Genomic DNA, 25,700 nt, shown 5'->3' on the forward strand with positions numbered 1-25,700 from the left:
ATATTTTGTCTCATGGCTTCCTCTTCGATTTCCTGTTCCAACTCTTTAATTATGGTAGGGTCAATTTCTCTTTTCAAATCTATCCCTTCGTGATCTAGGTTTACCCAAAATGAATCACTCTTTTGCTTCCCAGTGTAGTCGGCATAACACTCAATTCCACCCATAGATTTCAAAGTCAACGACTTTCAAAACCAAACCAAAAACAGCAAGCCTCCCTCTCCCATCAGTCCTCACAATTTACCAAGCCATGCTTCCTGTAATAACTATTTAGATCTCCTCCTTAAGGTCATCTACTCATGAGCCAAGAAGAAAAATCCAACTTTATTGCTGTATAATTAAATATTTCATAAGTTAGTTCTTCAGTTGTTTGTTGTGGTTGCTTGGCTATACTGTAGATTTTATTAACAAACACCAAGACATTGAACGAGATATTAAATTGTTCTTTTTATGACAATGGAGTAATCATTCAAACTACAACTGCACAGACTTTTAAACATATGTGTTTTTGTGGATTTTTCTCTTGCTTACCCAAGGGGAACATTCTGTGCATAAACTGAAACAATGGATATAATAATGGAAATCTCTTTTAAAAAGAAAACAAAGCGGGAAAAGTGAGTTTTTCTTTATATACAGTTCAATAAATCAGAATATTAGTCAGAAGTTAATTTGTTTCAGTAACTCAACTCCTTAAGTGAAACACATTATATAGATTAAAACAGATTGATGATGTTTTAAAGCCTTTATTTTGGTTAGCTATGGTTGTTTTCACCTCCAGCTAATCAAAACATAGCATTTAATATTAGTATATTGCATCAGAGCTAGAAAAAAATCAAAATCTTTCAGGCAGAAATATGTTTAAAGCTCTTTTTTTCAAAAAGGTTATTTTAATCTGAGAAACGAGCCTCTTAGAAATGCATATTCTAATTTATTGAATATGACTAACATCACATTTATTTAACACAATACAACTGCAAGCCCTGCTGACGTCCATAGATGCACAGTACATAACTGCAGCGGCTATTATCAAAGAAGGGGAGCAGCAGGTATAGCCAGTTGTTGCCTCAATTCTGTACAACCCCTGAGGCGCAAACTGTGTCTACATGTAACATGGGAATGACAATAAAGACGACTTGTGAAGATTCACAAAAACAAAAGACAAACATGTTCTCCTCCACTGGACTTTAGGGGTGGAGCGCACAGGCCAGAAAAACAAAGACACCTAAAAAACGAGGGAGAACCCAGTGTGTGAATTGTATGTGTTATTAAAGCTGTGATCATTCCACACTGACTATGACAAAATTTCAAAGTGGAAAAACATGAAAGGTTCCCCTAATTTTCATGTCTTCATTTCATTGCAAACAACTACTTAACAGCCGGATCTGCATAATACATACATTTGTAATTGAAATTATGTAATGAACGGAACTGAACGGGAGGACTCAGTATTCAGGCTAACAAGCAGAGGCTTCAGGTTCAGATGCTTTATTGCTCTCAGACAAGCAAGACAGGGACAAGCAGGCTCTATGGTCAAAATGGCAGTCCAAAAACCGGTACACAAAAAGCAGTCCAAAACAGGCAGAGATACAGACAGGGCTAAAGCAAGCTCGGATAACCCTGGGACAGAATCAGGTCGGTAAAACGGTAAATCAATCAGACAGGGCAGGAAAAACAGGTTCAGGGATCAGGCAGGCTCAGAATCAAAAAGCACTTGGGTTTGCATCTACAGGTCAATCAGAAAAGGAACGCTGGAACAAAACTCACCGTGGGCTCGTAAATGATCTGGCGGAGAACTAAAGACTGAGGCAGAACATATAGTGGAGTGCACAGGTGAAATGGAGTGAAAACTAATTACAGGAAAACAGCTGGAACTAATCAGAGGCAGGGAAGTGACTGACAGAGAACTGAACTGAAAGCTTGCAGAACCCTGACAGATAATATAAAACAAAGAACAAAATCAAACCACAACAAAACTCAAACTATTCCATAATCCAAAACTAAGACAGAACCTAAAATCATGACAAATTATCCATCATCGTTGAGTTAAGATTTAAATATTGTGTTTAAAATGTTATGGAAATATCTCTCAAATTTGTCATTATGAACATGTTTTGCATTAAAAGATAATCTATGCTTTTCTTTTAACTTTTGCAATCCTTTGTGTGCCTTATACTTAGAAAATGAACTATTGTGGCATGTCATACATTTGATAACATTATTGTGGATCTGACAAATTATTTTGTTTAAAATAAGACTAAAAATCTTTTTATTTTACATCATATAGCAAGAAAATCCCTTATGAGTAGTGCAGCCTATTGGGCTCCATTCACTGAGTGCTCTTAATCGTTTTACTTTCAGTTTAAAGAGCAACAGATGAATGTGAACCTGCACAGAAAAATGAGTTGAGGCAATGGCACACATCTTTTAAACACTGACTCATCATACAGCATCTCAGAAAGTGGTCAATTGCACTCAGGACCGTCACTGTTTACTGATTTGTAGTCAATCATCTCTTTTTAAAAATATTTTTAACATTGTATATTCTTTTTTTTTAGGTAAATTCTTTACTTTTTTCAGTAACAAATTAATATCAGGATTCAGAAACCCAAGACCGCTTTAAATACTTAAGCAGTTTAAATCGTACATCTCTAAACTGAAGGTGGTTGTGCACCAACTACAGAGACCATCAGATGACATATGGGACGGGGATTCCTTACTGTTCAGATTCTTCAAAGGAAGTCATAACTTCAGGATTCTCAACTTTCCTCTCAGATCTATGAGTTGAAACTTAGATCATGGAACATTGACAGGTCTGATGCTTAAGTAAACACGTTTTAACTACCTGGATACAATTACATGATTACATTAGTCCAGTCTTCCATCTCCTGTCTCTGCCTCCTCGATCATCAGTGTGTTCACAAAAATGGCCCCAGGTGCCTTAAAGAACGGCTTGTTTAAAACCCAGCACAGCATGTTCAACAGCTTCATGACGACTGCTAATTCCAGGGATCAAAGTAACTTCAGAGAGACGGAGGCTTCTGCACAGCCGCACCCCGCCTGTGGCATGCTCTCCCAGCACACCTCAGGGCGCCTTTGAATAAAGGACTAGACCGCAGTGCTTAGAAATATTTTTAAATTAACTATTGTAATCAATGTTGATTTATTAATCTATTTTAATTCGTTTTTATAACAATTGCAGCACTTTTACATGGGTAAACTGATTTAAAGCACACCATGAATAAAATGAATTACTGTTTGTTATGATATTTGTCTAGGATGAACCCGGACACAGCACGCACACACAGAGCTAGTTCTTAGGAGTGAGTTTTATTGAATGGTGTGGAAGATGGATGATGATGAACCCAGAGTCTTTCAACAGACGGAGGTGTAGGGTGCAGAAGCTGGCCGGCAGGAGGCGTGTGGAGAGACTGACCGGGAGGAACTCTGGAGCCGAAGACTTGAGACCAGAACGGAGCATCTGAGCTGAAGACTTGGAGACCAGAATATCAGAGCCGTGGACTTGAGAGTAGAACATCTGAGCCGTGGACTTGAGACCAGAACATCTGAGCCGTAGACTTGAGACCAGAACTTCTTAGCCATGGACTGGAGGCCGGAACAGCTCACCAGGAGATGGGAACAGGAGTGGGAACAGAGCTGAGCTGGATCTAGGCTGAGACTGGACCAAAACAAAGCTGACGGAAAGTCTATAGTAGTGATGGGTCGATGAGGCGTCATGAAACGTTTCGACACATTGCAACTCTGTGCCGATACTGTGTCACTGAATACTGACACCTGCTGGACCTTAAAAATCCCTACAGGCAACCTGGTTGACAGAGTTAACTGACACTGATTTGATGACCAAGTATACACAATACAATTTAAATCATTGTATGTTGCATTGTATTATTTTATATTTTCATTTGAATTAAACATATATTTGATTTTTTTTAGATACAGTCAATAAATAATGTGAAGGAGGATGCTTGTGGACTGGCTTTTTTATTTTTTTACAAATGGTTGATCGGGCGCTGTGTTTAGTTACCTGACTGATATCATCTGTTCTGAAATCGGACATGCTGAGTATGACAAAGGGAGGAAAAACTACTCAGAGTAGCAACTTTCTACTCAGTGTAGATCAGCCGTATTTTTCTGAAACGACGCTCAGAACAAAGACGCACAGCGCAACCCGCCCAACCAAAAAAGCGTTGCAGAACCCATCCATCAGTGGTGCGCTCCGATCAGCACCTGGCGCTCACAGAGCGAGACTGTGGTACACCATCACACCAGAGTTGCAAAATAGTTAAAAATTAACCATTATTAACCGTTATCTTGTTTACAGTTAAGCTTGGATTTGATTTACTGCGCAGCATAGCTTTGCTGTGCGCGCTGAATCCAGATGCTGTGCGCGAATGCACACGCGTGCAGCTTAGAGGGAACAGAAACAGTTTGGCGCGTCAGTCAGTTCGAAACAGGTGCTGTATTGGTCACGTGACCGAAACAGTTCCTGTATCGGTCACGTGACTTTTCCGTAGCAATACACACATCGACACGGGTTTCGCTCTATGAGACCGACACATGCGCCGACGCATCGGTGTTGCCGGACCCATCACTAGTCTATAGGCTGACTGTAACAAAAAACAAAGTTGAAGGAAGTCTTCAGGCTGACTGTAACAAAAAACTGAGCTGACAAGGATTCTGTCAGAGACTGAGCGGGAGTGAACGCTATGGACCGGCGACGAGAACTTCTTCTTCTTCTTCTTCTTTTCTATTATGGCGGATCACAAGCAACTTTAAGGTGCATACCGCCACCTACTGTACATGAGTGTGTAGTAGCGTTACTCCACATCTATTAGATTCTATTTTTTAATTTTGTATTCTTAAGATAAATAAACAATGCTTTCCTTAATTTATGAATATCTGGTATGTTTCCTTCATTTCCTAATATACCTTTAAGATTCCATTCATGCCCTATACTTCTAACTATTCTCTTTAATTCTTCCCTTTCAAGTTTATATGACTTACAGTTCATCAGTATGTGTTCTTCATTTTCTTTTTCTCCACATCTCTCACATTTATCACTATTTTTCCTTCCTATTAAATAAAGCATGTCATTTAAGTAGGTATGACCTATTCTTAATCTACTAATTATTATTTCTTCTCTTCTGTTTCTTTCATTAATGCTTCGAATTTGAACTGACTTTTGCACTTCATATAATCTTCTTCCTTTCTTATCTTCATTCCATATTTTTTGCCATTCCTCCATTTCTTTACTTTTAATAAGTGATTTCCCTTCCCCTTTCCCAAAAGGAATTGAAATAGTTATTTCCCCCTCCAAAGCCCTTTTAGCTAATTTATCTGCCTTTTCATTGCCTTTTACACCTTCATGTGCTGGTACCCAACAAAACCAAACATCTATGCCACCCCTATATAATCGAAATAAAATATTATGAATTTCTAATATCAAATCTTTTCTATTATTTCCTTCTCCCTTAATACTTTCCACTACTGCTTTAGAATCTGTGCACACCACCACCCTGATTGGTCGAATCTCCTCCACCCATTGCAAGCTTAATATAACTGCCACCATTTCTGCTGTAAAAACCGACAATTGATCTGATATTCTTTTATAAATAAATTTTTTAAACTCTGGAACATATATTCCTATTCACTCATATCCTTTTAAATTCTTAGGACCATCTGTATATATTTTAAGGTAATTATTATATGTAGTTCTTAAATAAATATCAGTTTTTATCCCTATTTCATTTAAATTCCAATCATTTTTCATTGTATTAATTTGCAAATCTACATTAACCTCTGGTATTAGCCATGGAGGAATAAGATAAGATAAGATAAGATAAGATAAGATAGTCTTTATTGATCTCACAATGGAGAAATTCACTCGTCACATCGGCTCATACAAGAAGGTGCAGAGTAGGGAAGGTGCATTCAGTTATATACAGTGAATCTTCATATATACAATGGATCAAAAAGAATACCAAAAAATACAAAAAAGGAAATAGGAATGGGCATTTGATGTCTCATTTACATTCTTAGTGGTCTATATATATATATATATATATATATATATATATATATATATATATATATATATATATATATATATATATATATATAAACATATCTATATACTTAAATATATACATATATCTATGCGCCTACTTACATACGCACCTACGCGTATGTATGTGCATATACATTGTATACATACATACATACATACATACATACATACATGTGGGCTGACTTATGTTCAGGTGTTGATAGCAGCAGAAGTCACTACATCAGGATTATTGCACGTGTTGTAGTACAGTGTATTAATAGATTATTGCACCTTGGTTATTGCACATTAATTATTACAGTTATGGTCACAGTTGCAGTTACAGTGCAGCATTGTAAAGTCTGGTAGCAGCAGGAATAAATGACCTGCGGTAGCGCTCCTTTTTACAGACAGGATGTCTAAGTCTGTCACTAAAGGAGCTGCTCAGCTCCTCTACAGTCTGGTGCAGGGGGTGGAAGGTGTTGTCCATGATGGATGTGAACTTGGACAACACCCTTCTCTCAGCTACTTCCTCCACAGAGTCCAGAGGGCAGCCCAGGACAGAAGTGGCCTTCCTCACCAGCTTGTTCAGTCTCTTTCTGTCCCGCTCTGCACTGCCAGGAGCCCAGCAGACGACAGCGTAGAGAAGGGCTGAGGCCACCACAGAGTCATAAAAAGTTTTTAGCAGAGGCCGGCTTACTCCAAAGGACCTCAGCCTCCTCAGGAGGTGGAGCCGGTTCTGGCCCTTCTTATACAGGGCGTCGGTGTTATGTGTCCAGTCCAGCTTATTGTTGACGTGAACACCCAGGTATTTGAAACTCTCCACAGTTTCTATGTCCTGCCCCTGGATGTTCACAGGTGAGTGAGGTGGGGGTCTTCTCCTGAAGTCGATCACCATCTCCTTGGTCTTACTGGTGTTTAACGCTAATTGGGTTAAATTGAGCTATTTCCTTGTCTTCTAATCCATACTTTTTAATCCATTTCCTAACCATCCATCCAAATCCATTACTTTGGAACTTCACATATTCCCAACAATTTTGTATAATAGTTGAATTCACATGATTATCTGTATTACTTTTAATTTTCATCCAATATGCTAAAGCTAATTTAATTCTCCTCATTTCCAGTGAAGTTTCCCCATTTTCAATTAGGAGAGCATTAATAGGTGTTGTTTTTATTGCTCCTGTACATATACGTAAAGCTCTACACTGTATACTTTCTATTTTTTGTAATGATGTTTTAGCTGCTGCTCTATATATAATACTGCCATAATCTATTATTGCTCTCATGAGAGCCCTGTATATGCTTAATAATGACTGTTTATCTGCCCCCCAATTATTTCCAGCCACAGCCTTTAACAGATTAATAACTTTTTTACACTTGGTTTCTAAGTTATCTATATGTGTTTTCCATGAGTAAGAACTGTCCAACCATAAACCGGCGACGAGAACAGAATGAGGTGAGTCTTATAAAGAGGTGAACATAGGTGGCAACAGATCAGGGGTAATTGCTGCCTGACAGGTGACGGGAATGAAAACTAATTAGTGTCCAGAGGAGTGACTAAAGCTGAGCAAGGGAGAGCTAAGTGAACTACAAAATAACAAAGAAGTAGTGATGGTGAGATGAAGCCTCATGAGGCATTGAACCACTTGAGCCAACTGGTTCGAGAAAGGGTTCATTTCTTGATGCTTCATGTGCACACGACACCACCTACTGGCGAGGTGTATAATCACAGCCAGCTGTATCTTAACATGTGTGATGCATTGGTTTTTTGTCTATTATGGCTCTTGGGAATGACTTCACAAAAGGTGTAGGACAAAATCATTTGTCTACATAAATTATGTATACACATATGTGTATAATAAAATATTGTTTGAATGTATTCTCTGTGTGTAATTATTCCCAAAATAGTAGTGTCATGTGATATAGCATGTTGTGTAATAATGTTTTTCCGTGACTCTAGAAAAATGGCATGGGCTTAATCAGGCAGAGGACAGTGAAAGTGCTTGTGGAACTAGGGAGGGGGTAGTGAATAGGCTAATGCTTGTGTAACTTGGATGATTTCATGCATTATTATTGAGAAACAACAATTTCTCCACAGTTTTTGGTTTCAAACGATTTCTCTTTTTTGACACTACTTCTCCAGCCTTTGAAAAGACACGCTCACATGGCACAAATGCATAAATAAACAAGTGCAAGTTTGTACAGATTGGGGTACAGTGACCAATGATTAGCCCAGTACTCCAGGGGGTTCTCCAGCCTGCTTATGTTTGCCTCTGTCCTGAATCCAACGTCATCCACAATAGTGAAAGGCTGGGTATCCTTCATTATCATGGAGACAAGAGCTTCATCCAGCTCTTGTTTTCTGGTGGCTGGTTAAAAGGGAATAAATACAGTGTTGGTTACCTGTCTGTATTTGCACAACAAGCAAACATCAGCATGCAAAAATTGTGATAGTGTGTTTGTAAAATAGTGATGCGGCAGTCATCGGCGCGGTTACTGGCGGAGGGTGGAGGGGGCGGGGAGGGGGTAGGCGTCGGTGAAGTCACTTCTCGCTTCAAAGTATCCATGTATTTTTGCCTGTTTTTTCCCTGTCATTCCCTATATGTACGCAAGAAAGCAACAATAAAAAAACGCGTGTTAACGTCAAATAAACATGCGTAGCATATCAAGTTATTTATTTATTTATTTTTTTGGAATGTTGCCGAGGCGGTAGCGTGAGTTTGGCGAGGCGGCTGCCGAAAACACTGCTGTGGGGTTTCTAAAGCTGTCAAACCCACTGAGCTATATCTCAGTGGTCAAACCCCGCACCGAAATCTGAACCACTTCCCGAAGTAGTCAGGTGGTACAGCCGGGCAGCGAAGCTTCGGACATCATCGTTTTCGGCTCCTCTCCTAAATGAAGCAAGCTTCGATACGCGCTTTACGGAAATGCCCCCTCCATTACTCGACACACGCCTCGAAGCCTCGGCACATCACGTAACATCACTACAAAGAAGCCAGACAAAACTTAAACCATGACACTGTTATGACAGAAATTCTGCTAAACGTTATGCATTTGATTTTTGCATTTATTGAGGAGCAGATAAGAGAAAACGATGGACCTTTATTTGGGGACATCCAGCCAAGTTCATCTCAGGAGAACAAGTTACTGAAAAATATTTATTTCAGCACAAAGCACAGTGTGACCACATCAACATAAGCAACATTTAATTTTTGTGTGGAATGTAAAACTCCGAACAGCAGCGCCAGGATCTCCATGAGGGATTGGCCGAAACTGGAGCGGCCGGCCAGCACCTCAGGGAGCACCGTCACGGTGGCGATGTAAACGAACCCACCAGCTGTGAAGGGGAGGATCCAGGCGGTGGCCGTGGCGCCCACGCCTTCGGCCATCAGGGAGCACGCCGTCCCGGCCAGAGCTCCCACTGCGGTCAGCAGCTGTAGACACATGGCCTGGTGCACAGAGGGGAACAGCGGCAACTCAGTCTCATTATTGCCTTCATTTCTGTTTTTCTCGTTTAAAGGGAACATTCTAATTATTATAGGCCATTAATCAATTATTAGAGAAAAGCAACTTTGTGATTTTAGAAAACAACTTTTCTACTGCTGGTTCTACGAAAGCATAAACATCTGCTGTATTAATGCAAAATCTAATTGTGGACAAGACAGATTCAATGGATTTTTGAATAATTTCCACTACTTTTATAGTGATTACAATGTGTCCATAATCTCCCATTTTAGTGCCCATTTTAGGACAAATGGATTTGATGATGCTAGAGGTCACTGTGTTGTATCATAAACATCAATATAAAAATATTTTTTATTTATATATTTATCTTTTTAGTGCAGCCAGACTGAACAAGGATGGCAAAGTCCCCGATCTCATGTGGAACCTCGTGGAGCAGGATTGTCAGGGTGGTGACGGCGCCCACGGCTGGGCTGACGAGGAATGAGGCGCCGATTGCCAGGCCATCGGTGAAATTATGCGTGAAGTCAGCTGCTAGGTTCAGATAACCGGACACCTTGATTTCTGCTTCCATGGAGACAAATAAATGGTTATCACAGAGAAGTAGGAATATTATTTAGTGAGGTCTTTTTGCTACATACATGTGCTAAAAAGTGAAGTGTAGGGTATGCATTGTGGGGTCAGGTCACAAATCTGTCATAAATGAGCGCGCCACACGAGGAAAATAAAAGTTTAGGAAAACCACGAAGCTATCCAATAATACAATTATAGTCTAGACAGAACTTCCTCCTTTCATGCTTTTAGACTAATTCATTTGCAGCGCTCAAACACTGGCTGTCTTCTTCGGTAGCTGAGCACATACCATCACGTGACCGCCACAATTATCATGATTATTATTATTATCAATCATGTCCTGACAGGTTCTGTCAAGAGACTGAATGATGAACTGTTACAGTCACACCTCCAGAGAACACGTGCAATAATTTTTTACTTTCTATAAGACTTAGCAACAGTTGGCCTACATTTTGTTAGAAAACTATATCTCAACAGAATCAATATTTTTAATATACATATAATAAATATATGAATTAGAGCTTTGTCTTACCAAACATGGTCCATATTGTTATCACAAATAGCTAAAACGACTATTTTGCTGATAAGTTCTAGTTTATGAAGATACGCCAAAAAGGCTCAGGATGAACTAAAGCTAGAATATCTGTTCAGGACATTTAAAGCTGGATTAAGAGACATCGCCGACTTTTCCTTCTCACTTTCTATTCCAAACAGAACAATTTACAAGCAAACTTTTAAATAAGAGCCTTTTAAGTATATTTGCAGGCACTGTCTGTCCCAAGTGTTGTAAACATTTCTCTATCGTCTGTTCTTGTGCGACAGCCTGAAAATGCTGCACACAAGCTTCTAAATAGAGGCGCTCAGTGGACCAGCTCTCCTAATGCAAAGGAGTTCAGACCAGTTTGCATCAATGAAGTGAGCTGCTAGCATTATCGTTGCTAGCAGAAGTCCAATAGCTGCATGTGAGAGGGACATGTGGCGCTTTCTATAGCAGGCTTTGCTTTGTTGCTTTCTGGTTTGTCTTTTAACGTCTCTATTTTGGACACTACTTCTTAGCTTTCAGGTAAATAATTAGCGGAGTCCTCTCCCCCAATCACTAGCTGGACTAAGCAAATGGTTGTATACCGTAATACAGAAATTAACCGTTGCTTTAACTTATTTTATTGTGTCAAAGTGAAGAAATAACAGCAATATTTAACAAGATAATTTTAACAGCCTTGTATATAACAATTTATTTCTTTTCATTCAAAATCATTTTACCAATTATTAGGTAATTGCTAAATGTAATCTTTAAACAGCTTTACTGTAATCAAAGAGATGGATGAGGCTGTTTTAGCTTCGACACCTTAGCAGTTTTTGCTCAAATTATTTTTGTTTTTTTCTTAACTATAAACTTAATGTGTACCTCAGGGGTGCAAACAAATAATCTAAGTGGAACTTTTTAAGTGATTCCTGAACCAGCAGGGAGCCTGGCAGGGAGAGTGGCAGTGATAGGGATAAACCAAGGAAATTTAGGGATTTACCCAAAAAGTTACTCACCTGTGCCCTTCTTCTCCTGCGTCTCTCGCACCTTTGCATCTTTGTTCTTTTTCTTCTCTTTTGTCTTCTTTTCCTCTTCCCCCTCTCTATCACTGTCCTTTTCTTTAGGAGCAGCTGAAAGTGTGACATCCAGAAGAATTTCAATTTAGCTCACAAAGGTGATCCTAAAAATCAATTGTCCTAAATGATGTAATCAGCTCCAGTCTGGCATCTTGTGCTCTAATTGCATTTTGGAAGCAGATCTAAACACACTTTGCAACCCTGCTGCTTCATGTGTATAAAGCAAATCTGAAAGTGGCTACGAGTAGAGAGCATTTATTTATTTATTCCTCTCCACAGTTACTCATGGCTTGTACTTGTATAGCACTTTAACTAGTCTTGACGACCTCCAAAGCGCTTCACACTACAGTTCAGTCATACGCAAACTACTACAGAAAAGAAGAAAATGGTGTAGAAACCATCAGTAGCAGAGGAATATTAGAAGGTAATCCTAAATATTCATCAAAAGAACCCATCTGTAAACTGTTCTGTTCAGAAAAATGTCCCTCCTACCGTGAGAGTGGCTGTGGGAATGCCCTCCCTTCAGCAGACGCACAAATTTTTCAACAACCAGGAAGGCGATGATCCCCCCGAGAACCCACAATCCAACGGACATCATGTGACCGTGGGCGGCTCCTGTGCAAGTTCGAGATAACAAGTGGCAGATATCAGCTTATCGCTGAATTTATTGTCGAACGATTTGGTAAAAAGAGATCCTAGGGTTACCATGGGAGTGGCCGTGGTCATGTGACTCTTCACTTGCAGAGTGTCCATCATCTCCATCTTCATGATGGGAATGAGGCTCTATGCAGAACACAACGATATAAAGACACAGGCATTAAAAAATGAGAAATTCAAACGGCGGATTCAGCAGCTGTACTCAGTAAATACAGGATTTTTTAAACCAAACAGTTTGTAAAACAAGCTCCTTTTATATTGAGCTAAACAGCAAAAACATTTCTACTCATTGCTTGTGCTAGAGTGTTAAGAAAAAGAACCTAAAATGTTGCCTATTATCCGTCTTTCTGGATATTTAAACTATGTAAATGAAACTGCAGTTGTGGAATCTATAACAATTAATTTAAATGAATAAAAAAAAATAACAACCAACCGAGAGCGTGCGGTATGAGGTGCAGGAAGTTATCACCCAGCAGTCCGCCAGACGCGAAACTCAGCAGCACCTTGAGCAGGTTCTGGTGCTGGTCGCTGTTGGACTGGACTGGGATCAGGAAAAGGATGAGGAATGGAGCCGCGCTGATCAGCAGGGTGGCTCCGATAGCCTGCAGACAATGATGGGAGGAAGTTTACTAGTCTGTTGTTTTTCCTGCAGGGAAGAAAACAATGTCAGTAAGACGATCCTCAGAAAGGCGACATGAGGAGGAGGTGGTTGGGTTTGTAAAGTGGAACTGATCCGGGTCAAAGATATTGACCCACACTGATACAGGAGCTTATACAGCCTTTAGTTCCAAAATCTGTGCAAATATTTGAATTTCATGTTGTTTCCTGTCAAGTAATCCGTACTGTGAAGATCTCTTGATCTCGTCTGTGTGGGGATGACCTGGTTTTTCAGCAGGACAACGCTACATATGCCCGACTGACCAAGACTCTCCAGCAGAAAAAAAAAAAAAAAAAAAAAAAAAAAGGGAATCCTTTCTTTCGATCAAAACTCAAAGGAAGGAAAAGTGGTGAAGGCCATGGCTCAGCCCATCAGGAGCTTAAGGCAGCCTGTGTGGTCCATGTGGCTTGGTCCACAGGGAGAGCTGCTGCAGCTCAAACAGCAGAAGACGTTCAAGCCGCTGGGTGAAAAGTGACCAACAGCTCTGTGCATATGGTGCTGCATGGTGTGGTATCTCAACTACAACATAAACACTTTGAAGTTATGTTAATTACACTCGAGTGGTGAGATGGGCTCAGCGTTTACTGGTTGTTGCAGCTTCCCTCTGGGAGTTCATGTACTAGTATTCAGCCACCATCATAACTCATTTTAACTATCTTTAAAACAATGTAACTGGTTCTCTGGATTCAAAGAAACCCCACCCGCTCGTTAAGAATCTCTGCATATTTTTCTCACGTCCCCAAAACGTGGAATACCTTCCAACTCAGCTGAAGGAATAAACGTCAGGGTGTCCACATGAAAGAATACACCGACAAAGCACAAGATTTTAGTTCAGCACCTGAAACAGAGGCACTCTGTGGAGTTAGAGGCAGCTAACCCACCCTAACCTCACTACGCTGGTTCCCACCTCACTGGCTCCCACCAGCTTCTGCCGCTGGTGGGAGCACCAGATGTAGGGCTGGGCCAAAATCTCAGATTTAATTATATCAAATCTGATTGATCCCCCCCCGCCCCCCCTCATTTTCATTTCCCAAAAATAAATTCTAGAAATGATTTTAAATACTTGCTTTTATGTCAAGCATTTGGTCTGAAATTTGACCTGAATTCAAAGTGAAATTAAATACAAGCTGTGAAAATATGCTTGTAAAACAAAATGGACGCCAGGCTGTTGTAAACAATGAAAATAAAACTAAATGTTTACAGTTAGGGGCATTACACAAAGAGGTAAGAACAGGCTTCACTTTGATAGTGTAACTTCAAACTAACTTAAAAAAAACCATAAGCAAATGAGTAAATTAAAGTGCCTTGTATTATGGTTTAAAAAAAAAAAAAAAAAAAAAAAAAAGCTTGGCTGCTGCAGTGTGCAATAGACCTTTGGAACATTTGAACACCAAAGATATAGCATTTTGGCTAGCCGCTAAAACATGTGGGGATATAAACATAGACATAATATAAGAGTAGACGCGTCATTGGGCGGGTTCTGCCTATGCTGCGGTGCGTCAGAGCGTCCGCCATCTTAAATGTGGCAAATCTGCAGTTACTCAGTCACTTAAACAGTATCAGAGGGACTTTAATCTCTGAATATACTTTGTATTCGTAGTATTTCTTTTTTGTAATATTACAAGTTTATTTTCGTATCCCTTTAGCTACATTCTCCTGAATTTATTCTCCTAAAGAATAAAAATAATTAAAATAATCTAACCTGGCCCTATTACTCCAGGAGTGAAATAATTCTGCAAACTGTGATTATTCTGGAAATGTTCCCCCTTAATTCTCATAATATGATGTTTTTATCATAACATTATCACTTCTGTGTTTGTTAGTTTATTTTTACTTTAGGACTTTTTTTTCTCATATTATTAATTTTACCTCTTTAATACTCACCCAAAAAGTCTGTTCCTAAAGGTTCACATGTGACACGGGTTTATGAAATAATGAAGACCACAATGTTTAGATTTAACAAATTGATCCTTATATTCATAACACACACACACACACACTCATATATATATATATATATATATATATATATATATATATATATATATATATATATATATATGCGTGTGTGTGTGTATTTATTGCAGCACAGGAATGAGGCATCTTCTCTGATCCACGTTCACAATAACAGAACTCAACTTTTTTCTGCCACATACAATATGGCGGTGACGTTGACGTGCGAACCTGCGCCCTATGACGCGTCTACTCTTATATTATGTCTATGGATATAAATGTATCAGTTGTTTATCATGTATAAAAAAGTCAAAAAATATTTTGACAATATATTTTCCTAAACATATATTCAGCATTGCAAGCTCTTCTCTCCATGGAAGCCCAATGAGTGCATTGGGAAAATAAAATCCAGAATTTTCAAAGATTAACCAACAATAAATCAAGAAGTTAATTAAAAATAAAAGTTAAGTTTATTTTGGCCTTATGTTAGAAACAGGGCAGTGTGGTCCAACTACTCTGTCCTCCCGACAGAGACGGATAGAGAGCTGTGGACGTGGAGGGGTATTACACACTTTGGAAGAATATTTAATGCGCCTTATAATTGGACATAACAGCAATATTAATATCAGAAATCGATATGGGCCCAAATTTTCATATTGGTGCATCCCTATTTGCAACTCCCTAATTCCAATGAAATTTGCCCTCTGCACCTAACCCATCTCTCAGGGGCCAGTGGGCTGCCACTGTGGAGTGGCCAGGGAGCCTCCTGGGGCTGAAATCAAGATTAAAAACACATTTGTTTAAAATTGCCTTCAACTGTCCTAGTTAACTGAATCACCACTTTTTTGTTCTATTTTCTTTCTATATTTTATTCCTACTTGCTCTTATTCTGTATTATTTTGCTATATTTTAATCATGTAAAGCACTTTGCATTGTCTTTGTACTGAATTGTGCTATATAAATAAATTTGCCTTGCCTTGCCTTGCCTTGAAAGTCTCGCTCAGGGACCCCTAGTGACAGAGGGGGGGAACTCGAACTTAGAAACTTGCAGCTTTCACAGGATGGAAGCACCCTGATCAAACCAATCACCACAACTCCCCCTGTTGTTGATGGTGTGGCATGTTAAAACAAAATGTACACTTTCAAGTTATGCTAATTACAGTTCTTAAGGGTTATTGCACCTTTGTTCTAGACGTTCATGTATTAGCAACATTCAGCAACCATCAAAGCATATTTTAACAATCTTTAAGAAACGTAACTGGTTCTCTGGAGTCATAGAAACCCCACCCAATCGCTAAAAAGCTCTGCATATTTTTCACGCATCCCCAAAAAAGGGAACACACTCAAACTCAGCTGAAGGAGTAAACATCAGGGTGATGCATAAAAAAAAAAAAGAGAATAGCACTCACTTTAGTGAGAGGGATATAGGTTGCATAAAGTTATGACCATATCCCTCGATGAATGTTTTGGAATTGGAAAATATTGACCAATGTAAGGGTTTAAAACACGTTGACAAAGCAAAACTGTGATGGCTGAAAAACTGAGTCAGGGAATCTTCCAGAAGAAGAATCGTAGAAGAATGGCAGAAGAAGTTCAAGCTGGTTCTGGGAGAAAAGTGAATCTCCACAGATTATCCCATAATGTTTGGGACCTGCTACAAGGTAGAAAGGCTTCAGGAATAGGCCTGTCACGATAACAATAATAATAAAAAAGGACGATTCAAAAAAAATGAATGCCATAAATCATGACCTTCTTCAAATAATATGATAATGGCATAATAACGCAAGCATATCCTCTCAAAATACAGGCTCAAATAGATCAAGAGGTTGGCTGCAGTCCTTTGGCTTAAATGCAAAAAACCTCACACACTGTAGAGTTTGTCTTCAGCTTTGACACCAATTTAATTTTCCTCTGGCTCTCCCTCACGAGTCTCTCGTCTTATCTTTGAGCATGTGCCTACCTGACAAGATTTAACGGAAACGAGAAGGAAGGGGTGAGTGGACAGCAATGCACCGAAACCTATATTATCCAGTCTCAGAGAGAGAAGAGGGAAACACAAGGGAGGGGGGGGGGGGGACAGGCACGCATACATACCCAAATTAACAAGCTTATTTAAACTAATAATGATTTATTATTTATGCCTATTCAGGAATGGTTTGAGGAGCACATCCGACTACTGGGTGTTGACTCTCCAGTCGAGCAAATGTGACATATGTTGAATAAACAAGTCGAATCCACGGGTGTCCAGCTTCTAATCCTGCAGAAATCTAAATATTCCCTGCAGTCTTGGTGCCACGTTCTGATATAAACCTTCATGCATGGACAGCACAGTTTGGTTAGCAGGAAAAAGGTGAATATAATGCACGTGTTCATAATGTTATGCCTGATTGGTGTACAGGGAATATGACCATTATGGCGATTTTATGTTTAAGCTTTAAAACGGTCATGACTGCAGTATTCAGAGATCTTTAACAAGACTTTTCTTAGTAGTATAATAACGGCACAGTGGTTTTATATAGGCGTATGCAAAAATTCCTTTGCATTAACTGTTTACGTTGAACAACAATATCTTGAACCCGGTGCAGCAAGCTCTGTGCTGAGATTGTTTATTTGCTGTGGGACTAAAACGGATAATCTCTTTGATTCCCTAAGAGGAGAAACAACTTTTATCTCAGAGTAAACAGTAAAATCCGACCATCAAACAACAACGACCACCGGTTTCTACGAGCTGTTTACTCGAGCTAGCTAGCCAGCTAATAGGGCTTGGGCGTTGTGACGTATTACTTTCCGTGGCCCCCATATTGAATGCCTCCGCCACCGCTACTCAGATTACTGCCTATGACTACCGCATACTGTACTCCCTCTCTCACTCGTGTTTTAATTTGATTAATTTTACCGTAACTTGATTTCAACCATGGTAAACCATTGCTGTATTGTGGGCTGTAACAGCGCAACACATGATCGGCATGGAAAAAACATAGAAAATGGGTTAACTTTCCACCGCTTTCCTGCCTGGAGGCGCAACCACGGAGAACAAGTGTCAGCGATAAAAAGAGTCGTCGGCTCGCTTGGATCGCGGCATAACTTTCCACAGTATCCCGATGTCAATGAGAGTGTGTTCCCTGCATTTTCATTCTGGTAAGTTAAAGATGCAAGGTTTTATTTTATAGCCTACATTGTTTCTTTCCTTCAACCGCGACACCACATACATGCACATAAATACTAAAACGGCAGCGGGAAAAGGCTCAAATACGTGAGAAACCCGGAGGATTTAGGGAGGGTTGGCAGTTAATGTTACTAACTACACCTTTGAAACACATAGCAGCTCGTTAAAAGTACATTACATGCGTGAGTGATTGTTAGCACTAACGGTTAGCAGGTGCCAGAGCCCGTCTGAGCACAGCTTACCTTTGTACGAATTACTGTGTTCCCACTGTTTGCTGGCTTTATGAGCTGCAGCTCCTGAACCCATCCATTCGTAAACTGCACATGAGACTCCAAGGACTTGTAGCTTTGGAACTGTTCTGAAGTATAGGCGCTCACACCGCAAACAAGGTAGCCGAAGACGTCTGATATGCAAAACAGTGGCAACAAGTCGTTGTTGGCGCTCCATAATAATGCTGATTTTGTCAACATACTGGTCCCTGGTTTCTCTATTTAATGTGTCCCGGTAAATTTCAGATCCTTTTCGGGATTTTAACATATTTTTTCTATCTATTCTTTCTCAACTCTACTTCTACGTCTCTTTGTTCAACAACGTTATGTCAGAGGTATTTTAACGTTGCGTTGCCATCAACATGGCCGCCACGTCCCACAATGCAACGCGGATCCCAAGCCCTATACCCAGTGAATGTGCTAGCTCCATGCAGCAACTTAGCATCGTTACAAAATGCAAAATGTAATTTAAAAAAAAAACAGTCGGTTCAATCTTACCGAGTGGTTTCTGATATGCCGTCTTGTTTTGCCACTAGATAACGCAGAGTCCTGAGAAGGAAAAGTGCTGATAATCACGTCTGCGGTGATGCTGCTTGTCAAACGTGGCATTTGCTCAAGCAAACTCGTCGAAATCTTGCGAGTACACGTCCTACTCGGAGTATTTCAAGTTTTGGTTTATGCTCATTCCGCACCAGGTAATAAATATATGTCTGACGAGAAAACCGCTTTACAACAATTTATTTAACAACACCTCTGATTAAGTTTTTCCGTCTAAATATGCAACACTTTACCTGAAGCATACAAAGGAAAGACGAGGACTCAAAAGAAATATCGCAAGATAAAAAAAAGGGTTCCGCTCAGGAGCATCCTGGAGGAGGTTGGAGTTCCGTCCGGCTGCTACACACGCAATAAACCTTTGCGACAACATTTGAGCACGCAAAGAAATAGCATTTAGACTATCTGCTAAAACATGTGGGAATATAAATGTATGAATGTTTTTAGTGTATATAAAAAAGGTCAAACGTCGTATTAGTCCAGTTGCAGTTAAATTTCAGTATTGTCTTTGTAGTGGTTATGGGTGCTACCTAGGCAAGATAGCATACAAGTCGCTGGTAAAAACGCAGAATTTGTTTTTTGTGTGAATTCTGTGTCGTAACAACTCTAAGCACTTAGATGAAAAACATCAACCAGGTGGATTTTGAAGACGGAGGGGTGTGTTATACATTAAAGCTCTGAATTGATTAAGTCATACAATTAATTGGGGTGAAGGGTGGTCATTGTGCAGGGTCAAATTTGTTGAGATTTGTGTCTCATCTCCTTTAACCCTAAAATTGAGGTATGAAACTCACGTCATTAACTCATAGTGTGATTAGGTAGAACATTTTGTATCTTCCATAAGTGACTTTACCTCATGTTTTTAAACCATTTCTGCTCGAACAAAGCAGGATCATGAACTACTTTTGCCTACTGCTTCTCTTTCACGTCGCATCTTCAGGTAAGACGGGGTTACATGTTGTTACTTGTTTTCCATTCCAGCGCGACATTCTGATAGTTTCATTTTCGGTCGACAGTGAGCGTTTGCCAACGGCCTGGTGTTTGTCCATTGAGTACAGATATAATCATTATACCTTACAGATCCCAAGCTTTCATCGTCAAAGCTTAGTTTGCAATGTCATTCACAGCCAATTAGACGCTTCTGGTTGTCTGTTATTGCTCGCTGTGTTCACTTGTTACTGATCAAGACAGAGATGGCGATTAATGAAGTTTGTAAATTTGTAATAATCTGATCAGCTCGTGCCCTCTCTGCAGTTTGATGTGCTTCAGCCTTGCAGCTTAAGCTGTGCATCAATTCTGGCAACAGGACGTGCTACAGCAGATTTTTAGACACTTTGAGGCACATGTTTCTAAAATCATATTTTAATTTTTATCACATGTTAAACAATATGTTTAATTTCTAATTCTACAAAAAGTAGTGACACATTAATGGTTAACAGTGATAATTTTTTGTAACAATGAAGTACCCGTGTTCCTAAACAAGTAAATGCAAAATCTTTTTAGTAGATATAAAGTGTTTTACTACTTAATGCATTTTAGAGAAGACAGTATAGCTGACCCTGAATAAGAACCTGCATTTACATCTTGTGCTTCCAAAGGTGTCATTTATTCCTCTCAGCCAATGATATAAATATAATGTGAACTGTGTTTGATGTATGTAATAACAGACCATTACTTGCTATAACGACACACAAAAAAAAACAAGCCAGAATATTGCACCATGTGAAGAATCATTTTTTGTGGATCAGTAGAGTGTAAAAATGCATTCCTCATTGTGAATGAGGTTACGGCATCACCTTTTCTGTGATATTCTTTCCTTTTAGTGAAACATTCCCTGAGATATTTCCTTACTGCTACCTATGGAGTCCCAGACTTTCCAGAGTTCATCGGCGCTGCTACAGTGGATGAAGTTCAGGTGGGCTACTGTGACAGCAACATCAAGAAGGCCACGCCCAGACAAGACTGGATGAGGAGACTGATGGAAGAGGATCCTGGACATCTGGAGTGGTATTCTGAGAAGTGTCTTGGAAGTTAGCATATCTTCAGAGCAAACATTGATAACTTTAAGCAACGCTTAAACCTGACTCAAGGTAATGTGTGTTATAATTGTCACCTCCTTTGGGTCCTCTTCTGCTGTATCTAGGAGTCATCATGAATTTAGATTTGTCACATTAAATTTAATTTTTACGGTAGGAAAAGTTTGCAGACTCTATATAAATATTACTTTTAGTTAATCTTATTAAACTTAGTAAATATTACTCTTAGTCGTGTGACGGTTGTGGTAGCCTCTATCTCTCAAGCTTCGTTAGGATGATGGAAAATGTAGAAAAGTTACACCTCACAGTTTCCATTAACTTAGCTAAAAATGTGAAACCTTTTATAACATTAATATAAACTGAGGAGTAATAGAAATTGCATAGAAGTACAGTAAGATATAGATGACAAAGAGTATTCCTAAGTTATCATTATCCTTTATTAATCTTTTTTCCATTGGATTTAAGCTGAAATTATTATCTACATTTGATAATTTCATCTAAAAATAGTTATAGGTTTAACTTGTATTTTTCCAACACATGATACCTAAATGGCCTTTGGAGGCCAAGCTTCAAATTGAAAATAAAACAGTATCTTTTGACTTTCGGTTATTGCTTTGAGATATTTATGACTGTCTCAATAGAAGACATAATTTATCTACATAATACTTCTTGTACTTTGATTTTACACAATCAATTCTTGCACATTTTTGCCATTGTTTCTTAAAGCAATATGTTTTTATTGTAATTTTAATGTTCCTTTCTTGAAAAAGTTCAGTCTGATTTTCTCAATTTAATTTGACTTTAAAATGACAGTTTCATTTATGTGACACACTGAAGCTATCTTGAGTCTCACACGTTTTTGTCTCAAATGCACATTTGTCTTATTTAGACATAACATGCAGCTGTATGGATAAAAACTGTGTTTCTATTTTTTTTTTCAATTGTTCTTGTATTTTAGGTCCCTACATTTTACAGAGAATGAATGGCTGTGAGTGGGATGATGAGACTGGGGAAATTAAAGGGTTTAATCAGTATGGGTTTAATGGTGAGGACTTCTTAGCCCTGGACCTAAACACACTGACATGGACTGCTCCTAAATCGCAAGCTGTCGTCACAAAACGTATGTGGGATGCCGAGAAAGCTAGATTAGAACATAATAAAAACTACTACATCTACAAATGTCCCGACTGGTTAAAAAAATATATCCATCATGGGAGGAGCTTTCTGCAGAGGTCAGGTATTTGACACTATATTTAATGGCTGCAACACCTGAATCAGCAGGAATGATACGTATCATATTTAAGAGTATTTTCTCTCTGCAGAAAGCCCGTCTGTATCTCTGCTCCAGAAGACTCCCTCCTCTGTGGTTACCTGCCATGCTACAGGTTTCTACCCTGACAGAGCTGAAATATTCTGGAGGAAAGACGGAGAGGAGATTCATGAGGGTGTGGAAAAAGGAGAGATCCTCATGAACAATGATGGGACCTTCCAGATGAGTGCTGATCTTAAAATTTCATCCGTCCAGCCTGGAGGCTGGAGGAGATACGACTGTGTGTTTCATCTTTCTGGTGCTGAAGGTGACATAATAGTCACACTGGATAAATCTGTCATCCGTACAAACTGGGGTAAGATGGACCTCTGTGATGGCTCCACTAATTTAGGAGAGCAAACTGAAATTATTAAGCCACATATGTTCCCTTAAAGAGCACATTATTTCTTGGTATATTCGTGCATATTTGAACAAGGCATTTTAAAACAACTTTTAGCACATACACTGCAGAGGAAGAAAAGGGTTACATGTCCCCATCAACGGGCTCTTTTAGAGCATTGCAACCAAAGACACATTACAAACTCAACGTCAGTAAATAAGAAATATATTAAGAATGTTGTCTCTTTTCTACAGAGCCCTAGAGGGGTCATCGCAAAATGTTTTGCATGTTGAGAGAATGTGCGCTCGTTTTACTACATTGTGCGCTCGTTTTACTAAATTGTGCTCTCGTTTAACTATATTGTGCACTCATTTTACTAAATCGTGTGCACGATTTACAAAATTGTGCTCTCGTTTAACTATATTGTGAGCTCATTTTACTAAATCGTACGCTCGTTTTACTAAATCGTGTGCACAATTTACTATATTGTGCTCTCGTTTTACTATAGTGTGAGCTCATTTTACTAAATTGAGCTCTCATTTTAAGCTTAGTAAAACGAGGGCACAATTTATTAAACGAGTGCAGTATTTACTCAAACGAGCGCATGATTTACTAAAACGAGAGCGCAGTTTAGTGAACATAGTTATAGAACATTGTGTGCATTTGTCAACATTTGTCTACTTAAACGTGGCCACAATATGTAAAACGTGCACTCAATATTGTCTTGACACATGTAAACATGAGCACGTTATAGTATATTCGAGATCTTGATCTACCAAAACGCACCCACGAATAATTAAAACGTGTGCTCGAATAAATTGTGTGCACAAAAAGGCTATAGTCAACAATCCAGGAGATAGTGGAAACTGGTCGAATAGCTTACATTTCCATTTCGTAGCCTTTGAGATGGATGGTCAGGATATACCATAGTTTGGGCATGGCGTATAAGGAAATATTGAGAACTCTAGCCACCCAGCATGGGATGGTTATGAGTTTAGAGCACATTAAAAAGGATGCTAGGGGCGAATCGTCTCCACCGTTGTGAGTATGATGACTTGGGTCATATTAAGGAAAACGTGCTCACGTTTTATTAATTCGAGGACTCAATTAAAAGAAAACATGCTCACGTTTTATTAATTTGAGGGCTCAATTAAAGGAAACGTGCTCACAAATTATCACGACCTGAAAAAAAACATCACTTAAAGTGCACTCTCCGGGCTCCGTACTTTTCTGCCAATATAGTAAATTTACAGGTAGATGTTAGTGTGAGGTTTGCCTTTTTTTTTTTTTTTATTCCTTCATCACATGACATTTTAAGGCAGTAAGATCTTTTTTACTCTATGTTTTCAAACAAGATTACGCCTTCTTGAATTTATTTAACAAAACAGCTTAATTTCCTAACTGTTTGGCCCATGTTGTTGGACCTTCTCAGCGTCTTCTCCAGAGATTCCTGCTGCTGCTGCTGTTGCCGGAGGTGTTGCAGCATTTCTTCTGGGAGTTGCTGTAATTGTTGGCGTCTTCTGGTTGAGGAAACGTAATGGTGAGAAGACAATGTATTTTCTACATGAAATAATTTGAAATTAATGTTAATTATTTATGAGCTGATAGTTCACTACTTCATTTATAGTGTTTATTTTTATATTCCAGGATTCAAGCAAGTTGATGGTAATTATTACTCCTTTAAGTTGTTTTCTGGTAATACGTGAGTGGTATTATATTTACAGTAACAGGCAAGAGTTCACATTTTGCTGTTTGTCTTGACAGGAGAAGAATAAAGGACGACATTTGACTGGGTGGAGAGTCAATAAATTCACACCTCAAGCTTCCAATGGACACGTCTCCATAGAGGGCTAATGCTGCATGAAGGATTGTTGTTGTACCATTATGTTGTGTCCAGCAGCAAAAATTAACACAATATGGCAAACAGACTGGACTGGATGTAAGCTTTACTTGGTGGAACCTTTTCTGTTCATCTCTAGTGAGAGGAGCTCTGAATACACACTTGCTGAAGCCAAGTACCTCAGAAAGCCTCCTGGATCAACTTGTTTAGATATCTTGGAGCTGGACTTCTATAAATGAGCGGTGGCTTCATTTGAGGCTAAAACAATTCACACAGAGTTACATTTTCATGAATGTGGATGAATGTGGCTTTAGTGTGATAATACTTTTATTGGTTTGGACAGAACAGTGCTATACAAATTCAGTCTTTGGAAAATAATTTATCTTTATAATATTTACTTACATACATAACATGTTATATCAAATACATTCATTATTATGATAAAATGTAAATATCTTTTTGGTTTTCACCTTTTCTTCTATGCCTTTTTTTTCTGTAAATCTGTTGTGTAGTAAACAGCAGAAAGAAGTCTGTTTATGAAACAAAGAGGAAGAAGTCACAATAAGTTGTAACAGTGGAACGGAATAACTTGACAGTGGAAAGAAACAACTGTAATTGTTTTTTTAAGTACATGAAAATGGATATTATTTTATTACTGTTTAATGAACAAAAGTTGCTATTTTGGCATCTTTGAGGATAAAGGTGAAAACAACTGTCATGTCAGCCACAAAAACAAAGCTAATAAAACTTGTGAATATTTACAATCAGCATAATCGGTAACTGAAACATAATTAAAGATGCTGGATTTTCACCAACAGATAATTCTGAATGGCAAAATTAGAATATATTAGAGTGGTTTTTCAAAATTTGTCATAATGACTTCAGTGTAGCTTAAAACATTTAAAGAATTACCTTAATTTAAACTCTTCTGTTGATCATCCTTTGCATTGTAACCAACAAGCATGAAAATTAAGATTAAAGAAAGAATGCTTACTTGTGTTGCAATTGCAAGTTCTATTAATCTCAAGGTATCATTACATTTTGTCATTTATAGGCACCTTTAGCTGCTTCTATTTTGGCACAGTAGACACATTTCTTTTAATCTAATTAACTATTAACATGTTTAATAAGGAGATAAATCCAAAAAGCCACTAAGGGGCTAGTACACAATGAACGTTTAAAAATGATTACTAAGATGTTGCTTTTGCAGCCTCAAAAGGCA

At 38.8% G+C, this 25,700-nt stretch overlaps 3 protein-coding genes across 3 annotated transcripts; 1 reads left to right on the forward strand and 2 right to left on the reverse strand.

Moving 5' to 3' along the window:
- Positions 1–8,554: 8,554 nt before the first annotated feature.
- On the reverse strand, positions 8,555–9,622 carry LOC118562045 (zinc transporter SLC39A7-like). Its single transcript, XM_036134341.1, has 2 exons — positions 9,292–9,622; positions 8,555–8,659 (listed from the first exon to the last, which is right to left on the reverse strand). The coding sequence occupies exons 1-2, from the start codon at positions 9,586–9,588 to the stop codon at positions 8,555–8,557; spliced, it is 402 nt and encodes a 133-aa protein (XP_035990234.1). The 5' UTR covers positions 9,589–9,622.
- A 259-nt stretch (positions 9,623–9,881) lies between these two features.
- LOC118562046 (zinc transporter Slc39a7-like) lies at positions 9,882–17,763 on the reverse strand. Its single transcript, XM_036134342.1, has 7 exons — positions 17,748–17,763; positions 13,010–13,121; positions 12,786–12,949; positions 12,401–12,478; positions 12,188–12,310; positions 11,636–11,749; positions 9,882–10,087 (listed from the first exon to the last, which is right to left on the reverse strand). The coding sequence occupies exons 1-7, from the start codon at positions 17,761–17,763 to the stop codon at positions 9,882–9,884; spliced, it is 813 nt and encodes a 270-aa protein (XP_035990235.1).
- A 2,040-nt stretch (positions 17,764–19,803) lies between these two features.
- LOC105923693 (major histocompatibility complex class I-related gene protein) lies at positions 19,804–25,242 on the forward strand. Its single transcript, XM_036134364.1, is given in 7 exon segments — positions 19,804–19,893; positions 20,777–21,043; positions 21,948–22,226; positions 22,312–22,614; positions 24,071–24,178; positions 24,286–24,303; positions 24,403–25,242. Coding segments are annotated over 7 exon segments (1,032 nt in total). The 5' UTR covers positions 19,804–19,847; the 3' UTR covers positions 24,414–25,242.
- The last annotated feature ends 458 nt before the right edge of the window (positions 25,243–25,700 follow it).

This window comes from Fundulus heteroclitus, unplaced genomic scaffold, assembly GCF_011125445.2.
Source record: "Fundulus heteroclitus isolate FHET01 unplaced genomic scaffold, MU-UCD_Fhet_4.1 scaffold_80, whole genome shotgun sequence".
Classification (NCBI taxonomy): Eukaryota; Metazoa; Chordata; class Actinopteri; order Cyprinodontiformes; family Fundulidae; genus Fundulus; species Fundulus heteroclitus.